At 31.1% G+C, this 9,687-nt stretch overlaps 1 protein-coding gene across 1 annotated transcript; it reads left to right on the top strand.

Annotated features, from left to right (window-relative positions):
- Positions 1–299: 299 nt before the first annotated feature.
- LOC118194620 (uncharacterized) lies at positions 300–5,827 on the top strand. The gene has a single exon (XM_035365799.2). It carries the CDS (start codon positions 1,558–1,560, stop codon positions 2,893–2,895), a length of 1,338 nt encoding a protein of 445 aa, XP_035221690.1. The 5' UTR covers positions 300–1,557; the 3' UTR covers positions 2,896–5,827.
- The last annotated feature ends 3,860 nt before the right edge of the window (positions 5,828–9,687 follow it).

The raw sequence follows: 9,687 nt of genomic DNA, 5'->3' as shown, positions 1-9,687 counted from the left end.
AAAATTTGGATTATGTTTCCTGTTAGTAATTGCTGCTGCGCCCTATACAGGACTAGCATATGTCAGAATTGGTCTTATCACTGATTTATAGAGCAAAATCTTGTTTTTTTGTGGACAGGTCGCTGTTTCTAGCGAAAAAAGGTAGTAATTGGGTTTTGACAACCTTCGCATCCTGCTCTTTCACAATAAGTTGTTTCTCCCTTTTTGGCGTTAAGGCTGTTCTCCGAAGAATATCGAAATCTAGTATAAATGTGCGACTTTCATCTGGCAACTTAATTTTTATGTATGTTTGAAAACAATTGTGCGAATTTCGTATGGAATTAGTTGTAGGAAACAATTCGTCGAAAGTATTTTCTTTTATGAAACGTTGCTCTAAAACAAGCAATCAAAGAAAAATCAGCTATTGCGTTGCAGTTTTGATGGGAAAAATTTACATTCGTGGAGGTTATTCATCTTTGTTTACCTGCGCTGCAATTTCAAAGTGACTCATTATTTGTATTCACAATACGCGATTCGAAATGAGAACTATCAGAAATAAATTGAAAAAAACTGTATTGTTGCATCTCCTGATCTAGTGTATAACTTATCTGATGCTACCTAAATGAGAAAATAAGATAAACATTTTTAAGCCATCTGTTTCATTATTCTTCTTACCCTAAAAACATTGGTAGTTTGACGTGTGAAAGATTTTTACATGATTACCTAATATAACTTCAGACCTTAAGAGTTCAATGAATGTTTTGAACATTCCAAAAGGAGAAATGTGCATTATAATGATGTAAATTTATCATATTTAATCTGTCATTTATATAAAGTTAGAGTTTCAAAGCCGCATAATTAGCATGAAATGTGGTATTTTTGTGCGCCATTCCACAGTATCCATATATATGCGTGTGTTGCTGCAAAATCTGCTTTCATGAAATCTTTGCCCAAATTTTATCACAATCTTTAACAATATGATAAAAACTCATATTACTTTGACCATAACAGTGAGTAATTATGTAAGATACATGACTGTCCATAAAAGAGCAAGAAAGCCTATACTGTAGAAGAGGAAGTGATGCTAGTAAAATTTTTCCCTTTCCTGCACAGACAAAAACTGATGCATTGTTCCAAATCAAAATATACAGTTTTGAAAGTGGATTGTTTTTCCCTTGTGTGTAAACGTGTTACAGAGCTTTATGGGCATTAACAGGAGAAGTGTATCATCAGTGTTTTCATTAAAATATACGTAATTACAAATCATCAGGAGTAAAACATATTTGGAAACCTTTTTTCTGCGATATGATAAAAAAAAACTTCATGTGCATCATGTGTACTTTTCTTGCATTCATCTGTGAATTTGAAATGAATTGATCATATTTCCATGCTGACAAAATTCCGAACAACGAATGCATGGTAACTGCAACATATTAAAAAAAAAATGTATATTTACATAGAAAATTTATTTCTACTATAGCTAAATTTATGTAAATATGCATCGACAGAGGTGAGGAAAAGTATTATTATAGTATATATAAAATAAGTCATTTCCAGATGTGATTTAAGTAAAAATATATGTGTATATACTACACAGTTATATTTGAAGAGTTCTGGAGAGAGAAAAACATGCAAAAAAAACAGTCACATGTACTTCCTGATACTGATGAACTCCATGTAAACACACCTATTCACACTGGTGAGAAATTTTATGCATGTGAAATATGCAGTGAATTGTTTGCAGAGGAATGTCTTTTAAAAAAACACAGGCTGATTCATACTGGTGAGAAACCATTCGACTGTGATATTTGTGGCATCTCATTTTCATCCAAAAGTCATATAAAGCAACACACTTTTATCCATACAAGTGAGAAACCACACAAATGTGATATTTGTGGCTTATCATTTTCATCTAAATGTCATTTAAAGCAACACACTTTTATTCACACTGGTGAGAAACCACACAAATGTGATATTTGTGGCATATCATTTTCATTCGTAAGTCATTTGAAGAAGCACACACTTATTCACACAGGTGAAAAACCATATGAATGTGATATATGCAGGAAATCGTTTACAGTAAGAAGTACCTTAAACAGTCATAGGCGTATTCATACAGGTGAGAATCCATATCAATGTGACATTTGCAACAAATCATTTCGAACCAAAAGTTATTTTAAAAATCATCTGCTTTCACATACTGGTGAAAGGCCACATGCATGTGAAATTTGCAACAAGTCATTTGTACGGAAAAGTAGCTTATATCTGCACAGATTTACTCATACTGGGGAGAAACCATATGCATGTGATATTTGTAAAAAATCTCTTTCATCTAAAAGTAGTTTAAATATGCATAAACTTGTTCATACTGGTAAAGAAGCACATGTATGTGACACATGTGGCAAATCGTTTTCATCCAAAGGCAACTTAACTACCCATGCACTTGTTCATACTGGTAAGAAAACACATGTATGCAGTATATGTGGCAAATCATTTTTATCCAAAGGTAATTTAACTTCACATAAGCTTGTTCATGCCAGTAACACACATGTATGTGATATATGTGGAATATCATATTCACAGAAATTTCACTTAGAGAGGCATATCCTAACTCACATTAGTGAGGAACCATATTATTCATGTGATATTTGTAATAAATCATTTGCACGGCAGACTTATTTAAGTAGACATAGACGTGTTCACTTTGGTCACAAAAAACATATATGTGATATATGTGGCAAAACATTTTCTTCCAAAAGTAATTTAACTACACATAGACTTCTCCATATTGGTAAGAAAACACATGTGTGTGATATATGTAGTAAATCATTTTCACAGAAAATTCACTTAGACAGACATAGACTAACTCACACTGAGAAACCATATGCATGCGATTTAGATGCAAAACTTATTTAAGTAGACAGATATGGTCAGTCTTGTGAGAAAAAACATTTATCTGAAATGTGTAGTAAATCTCATGTGTGGAAATGAGAAAGTCTTCTGTTTGCTGTCATTGGCAAACTTGCACTGAAAATATACTAGAATCTTTTATTTGAAGCTAATCATGTGCATGAAAATGTTATTTGGTTCTTTCTAATTATCTGCATTTCCATGGAAAGTATTCATAAGGCAAAGCACTATGTTGCCAAAATAATTATGTGGCAACCCATTATGAGATCTAAATCATTTCTGTATGTATGAGGTAATTGTGATATGTGTGTTTCAGTACACACAGATTTCTAACTTCTAAATTCAATGCTAGTTTTTCTTGTTGGTATTTGTTTTTGCATTCAGTATGTTTGTTTCCATGTAATAAATTAAAATAGAAATATGCAGTTTGCTAGAAGATGAAAAAGAAAACATTGCATTTCTTCAAAAGCAATGCCAAATTTGTGCAATTCTGTGCTGCTTTTTAAGCAAAGAACAATGGAAGAACAGCAGCATGTTCAGTGCCAAGTTAATAAGTGATGCCAAATTATTTTATGTATCTACGTATATGTATTTTTTAAGCAGAAACACGAGTTTCTATGTTATGCAGCAAGAAAATAGTGTGCGCGATGGCAAATATGTACAGTTCTGAGATGTGTTTTTAAGCAAAAATAAATTGGTATATACATGGGGAAAAATGACAGTACAAAAAAATTACATGAGGATTTCTTGAAAAAGATTAGTGTCTTATTATGGATTTTTCATGCTTTTTTAATTTTATTGATTCATTGCTCTCTTAATTCTAAGTGTGCCAGCATTTTTTAAACAGCTGTTGCCTTCTGCATTTTAGCTTAGTGACGAATGAGTTGAGGACTTCTCAAGGAGGGCAGATAATCAGAGAGTACTTGTTATTTATACAAACATATAGGTATTTAAACAAATTTAAATTTAATTTTTAATAAATACGTATAAAAGTAAAAAAGCAAATTTAAATCCTAAAAAAAGGAAAAAAGCCAAAATAATTTTTAATAAAATGTGCAAACATATAAAAGATTTAATACTCAAACTAATCTACAATATCATTTAAATTCAGAAGCATAAGCAAATCAAGTGCAAAATCTATCCAGGAAAATAAATTTACTAATTTAATAAATTAAAATTAAATTAAACATTTTTTTTTTTTTTTTTTTTTTTTTTTTTTAAATGCATATGTGAATGACCGTTGAGTAGGCAGGAGACAGACTTATCAAGGGGAAGTTGCCTCCAAACCTAACTCTCCAATCATTCAATTCGTATTTCGTCATTCATGCAGGCAAGGGTAAAAGTAATTCCAATAAAGTGGTTCCCTTAGAAATTAACATTTAAGAATTAAAGTTCAAAAAGGAAAATACTAATGAAGTCTTTTGAGAAACAAGCAAGTAAAGTCAAGAATTAAACTTTTTTTTAAAAAAATTAATTTTTTATAAAAAAATAATCTAGAAACCAATGTATTTTAGAAACCCTTGTCTACAGAAACCTCCCCTACACGAATATGCATATCAATAAAAAGAAACTAAAAAAGAACTAGACATAATCCATATAAACCAATAAGAAACAAAAAGAACTAGACATAATCCATATAAACCAATAAGAAACAAAAAGAACTAATTCACAATTTTTAAAAAACAAATATATATTTAAAAATATAATTTCATATTTAGAAAATACTTAGATATTACATAAAAATTTTTAAAAAATACTTAAAGCAAGTAAATAGTAAGTTTTAATTCTAACTTACCTACTATATGAGTGTTGGGGTCTGCAAAAGTGTTGTAAAAGAGAAGTAAGTGTGTTCTTCAAATTATATAGATGGCGCTTATGTAGGTAAAGTTGAGTGTCAAGCTGCTATCTTTGTTATAGTAAAATTTGTTTTTGGTAAACATTAATATTAAAAATTAAATTAAAAATTAAAAATCCTAAAGGTAGTAATTATCAATTTTTTAATGAGTTAAGAACTGAGCCAATCAAGAGATGTAAGTTTGCTTGAAGGAAAATAAAGTGAAGTGGTATTGTGAGTAAAATGTAAACTGTTTGTAATGTAAAATGTGTGTTCTGTTGAAAAAGTGTGTAAAAATTGTAAAAAAAAAACACTTGATTTGCTTATGCTTCTGAATTTAAATGATATTGTAGATTAGTTCGAGTATCAAATCTTTTATATGTTTGCACATTTTTTTAAAAATTATTTTGGCTTTTTTCCTTTTTTTAGGATTTAAATTTGCTTTTTTACTTTTATACGTATTTGTTAAAAATTAAATTTAAATTTGTTTAAATTTCATTCCTTGCAGCAATGGCACAAAGAATATTTAATTAAATTTGTATTTAAATTTAATTTTTTTAAATTAAATTCAATTTATTCTTATGAAACAACATATAGGTATTTATACTGTTGAAAACTTGTAATGTATACAATTAGTCATTTGCATAGAAGATTATACTAATAACACCTAATGTATATCCTACAATATATAGTGTTGAAACTATAATATATAGTGTTGAGACAATGAAACTGTATGATAATTTTAGCAAAAGGTTTGTGGGAAACAATCATGCTTATTAGTTTGGTGAAGCATCATGTATATATGATTCACTGTATGTCATTCTGAAACAGATATCTATCTAACATATGATATAGAGAAAACGGTTTCAGGAATAATTTAGTCTTATTTATATATTATTTTTGTCTTATTTATTATGGAGAGAAAATGATGGTATTTATATATAAGAAGTTATTTTAATTTTCAGTGTTTGACAACCTTTATGTTATTTGCTTAAAAATATTAGTTGTTTATTAAATCTGGCATCAGTCGAGATTATTGTAGTTTCAGATGTTCTGATTATTGTGAAAGCCTTTTAATAAAGTACTTTTACAAGTTTGCTTTCATATTTATTTTTAAAATATTTAACATTTAAAAATCATCAACAGAAACTGCTGACTTGTTATATATGCAGAAATTCTGAAGTATGGTTAAAAACAAAGTTGTATGTGTTTACTGATGCTAATGAACCTCACATATCTGACATATGTAACATATCATTTACATTGTAAATTGATATTAAACTGATGTAAATTTATTCACACTGAAAAACCGTCAATCTTTATCAGTGATTTTCGAATTTATGTGGTTTTTGAATTTCATATGCTAATTCATATTGTTGAGAGACCACATGCACATGAAATTACAGCAAATTTGATTTAAAGAGGTGTAGGCTTATTTGCACTGCTGAGAAACAATATAAAAGTATTATTTGTAACAAATCATTTTCATGCAAAAGTAATTACTGTAAAGGCCCTTATTTTCGCAAGCCCATCGTAATCGCGAAAATTTAAGCCTCGCGAAATACTTTTTTCCGCCTCAAATAATAATAAAAAGTCAGAAATTTTTCACTTACCCAAAATTTAATGATTTATTGCACAGTTGCAAGCTTTTTCTTGACAACTTTCTTTCTTATAACTATTTTTTGAATAATGTACAACTATAATTCTCGAATATAAAACAATAAAATTAATAGAAGGCAGCTCATTCACTTAGAATATTATTTATACCAGCTTCTTTGAAGCCATTCAATATTATCTCATGTTTGGCTTCAATACCCTTAAATACGCGCACAAGCCAAGAAGCGTGAATCGGTTTTAGTCGTGATATTCGCAAGTCCACAGATTCTTTATCCTCTAGAAATTGAAGCTCATTAGAATACCACTCAATAAACTCATTCTTGAGCAAACACTTAAACTCACCATTTACAGTTAAGTCCAAAGGTTGGAGCTCTCCTGTGTACGAAGCGGGCACAAAAAACTGGAATAATATTCCTCTTCTCTAGGACAGTCAGAAAAAGAGGACCTTGGTGTGCCTTAAAAACGTTGAACAATTCAATCGAATTTTTCAACTTACATAGACTTAATTGCACTGGTAAAAAGAATATGCATGTGATAACTGAAGCAAAACATTTCTGCTCCAAAGCACAAGTGTGAACAAATTATGTATTTTTAAGAATCATACACTTATTCACTTTGCTGAGAAGCCACATAAATGTAAAATATGCAGGAAATTATTAGCTTAGAAAAGTACCAAAGATTCATAAGCTTACTCTGCTAAGAAAATGTGCAATGCTTCTCACTGCTAAGAATATACATCAATGTGATAATTGTTGCAGATCTTTTCCAATCAGTAGTGATTTTTAAAAACATTTGCTTTATCACACTGGTTGGACACTATGTGAATTTGAAATATGCTGCGAATCTTTGTATAGAAGTGACAGATTCTCGTTAGTAAACTCACACTAACGAGAAAACATGTGATATTTGTTGCTAATTATTTTAATGAAAAATTATTTAATTAAACATAGACTTATTTATGCCAAGGGAAAACACATATATCACGTTTGCTTGTGTAATAGTCACACTTTTTTTTTTGCCAGTTTTTCATTGTGAAAGTCTAGGTGTGACTATTATGCTGGGGTATCTACTACGCAGTATTGTGCACTTTTGACAATTTTTTCTGTTTTCTCAACTACTTCTAATAGTCGCACAAAACGGGCGTGTGACTATTACGCGAGTAAACACGGTACGTGAACGATCAATTTGACAAAAATCTCACTTGCAGAAGTATAAGCTAATTCACACTACTGAGAAATCTTGTGTTTGTGATGTGTAAGGAATCATTTGTACAATAATGCAGTTTAAAGACATATCTTCTTCAATGGCCAGACAGCCCAGGATGGGCCCTTGCTTTCCTCAGAATCGAATTCCAAGCTCTTCTATCCCTGGCCATACACATCCAGTTGGTTATTTTTAAAATTCTTAAGTCTTTTTCCAAACAGTCGAGCCACCTAAATTTAGGTCTCCCACTTTTTCGTGTGCCGAATGGTCTGGCCGAGAAGATCTTTTTAGTTACTCGATTTTCATCCATTCTGCACTGGTGTCCTGCCCATTTAATTATCTGAATCCTTATATATTTTACTATATCTATTTCTTTAAAAGTTTTATAGAGTTAGTTCTTCTTCTCCAGATATTGTTATATTTTATGCCACCAAAAATACTTCACAAAATTTTTCTTTCAAAGATAGAAATGATACTTTTAGCTTTTTCTGTCATTTCCCAGGTCGCAGCAGAGTATGTAAGAATGGGTCTGATTAAGCTTTTGTAAGTTAAAATCTTCGTCTTTCTGCTAGTGAAGTTAGACTTCAAGTATTTTTTTATACCGAAAAAACATCGATTAGCATCTGTGACTCTACTACGGATCTCAGGCAATATATCATTTAGAGTATTAAATTCTGATCCTAAATATTTAAATTTGCTTACAATTTCAAATTTGTAATTTCCAATTTCAAAATAGGGGCTGCTGTTATTTCCACATTGCATGTATTTAGTTTTATTTTGGTTGACTGCTAGATGCATTTTGCTGGCTGCAGCCTCTAAAGATGTAAAAGCCTCTCTAAGTGACTTGGGAGTGTATGCGACTATGTCAATATCGTCAGCAAGCGCAAAAATCTCAACAGACTTGTTAAAGATAGACTAGAAGAGAAACACGCTAATGTGACAATCAAAATCGTAAAAAACAACCTTATATTTAGCGTAGGTATAATGAAACACTCAATCGATTTCGAGGGCAGCTAAAGGTCCCTCCTCATCAGGAGAAAGAAATACATAGAAAGAAGAAAATAGGAGAAGGAGTCACAGAAACACGTAGTGCTTATCAGCACTGCACGTGGTTATAACTAGATTTTTAATCAGAGTTGCACTGGCCGCCTACTTTTACTGAGCCAGGCTGTCTGATCAAGCATAAAGAAATATTAGCGAAGTTAAAATAAGGAGCGAGGGGCAAATGCACATTACGCTCAAAATCTGAACTTCAAATAATGGAAGTTATAACCACGTGCAGTGCTGATTAGCACTACGTGTTTCTGTGACTCCTCCTATTTTCTTCTTTCTATGTATTTCTTTCTCCTGATGAGGAGGGACCTTTAGCTGCCCTCGAAATCGATTGAGTGTTTCATTATACCTACGCTAAATATAAGGTTGTTTTTTACGATTTTGATTGTCACATTAGCGTGTTTCTCTTCTAGTCTAGTTTGTGCTATCAACCGGCATTTTCGAGAATATTTTACTGTTTATTGTTTTACCACGTGCACCATTTTATTTACTTCTTTCCACGTGGCCATCATTTTTTCTGATTTGGTTTATGCTATCAACCGGCATTTTCGAGGTAATTCTATTTTTTCGGTTTACCACGTGCACGATTTTGACTTTCGTTGCTTCTTTCCACGTGGCGATTGGTTTTCAGTATTGGATGTTTCTCTCCTTTTGGGAATGTTTTTGTCATTTGTTGATGAAAATTGTCTTCATTATTTATTGGTGTTTTTTCATGTTATAAGTAATTACTTGTTTGGACTTTCGGAATTACATTTCTTTTGTTCACTTGTTTCTTGCTTGTGCCCTTTTCACAATATGTCCACTGACAGGAACCGATTTTGTAAGTTACGCCTTAAGCGTACGAAATTCTTGAATCATCTACAGTTTCTACTTAAATGCAAACATCAAAATTTCATTCCCAAATTTATACATGTGAAATGTAGCCTTCAAGCTTCCGTTCACGTTTCAAAAATTTTGCATAAATTCAAATTGGCACTTCTTCGTCACATTATAAGGGACACACGCAAACGTTTATCTAAAATTGAATTTGAATTATATTACCTCCATTTAAAAATTGCTAATTCCACTGAAAATTTTTCCTCATTCGAACA

The sequence above is a fragment of the Stegodyphus dumicola genome, chromosome 11 (genome assembly GCF_044657685.1).
Source record: "Stegodyphus dumicola isolate Sdum_Otavi_A_Nest chromosome 11, ASM4465768v1".
In the NCBI taxonomy this organism is placed as follows: Eukaryota; Metazoa; Arthropoda; class Arachnida; order Araneae; family Eresidae; genus Stegodyphus; species Stegodyphus dumicola.
This window is presented reverse-complemented; position numbering and strand designations above follow the sequence as displayed.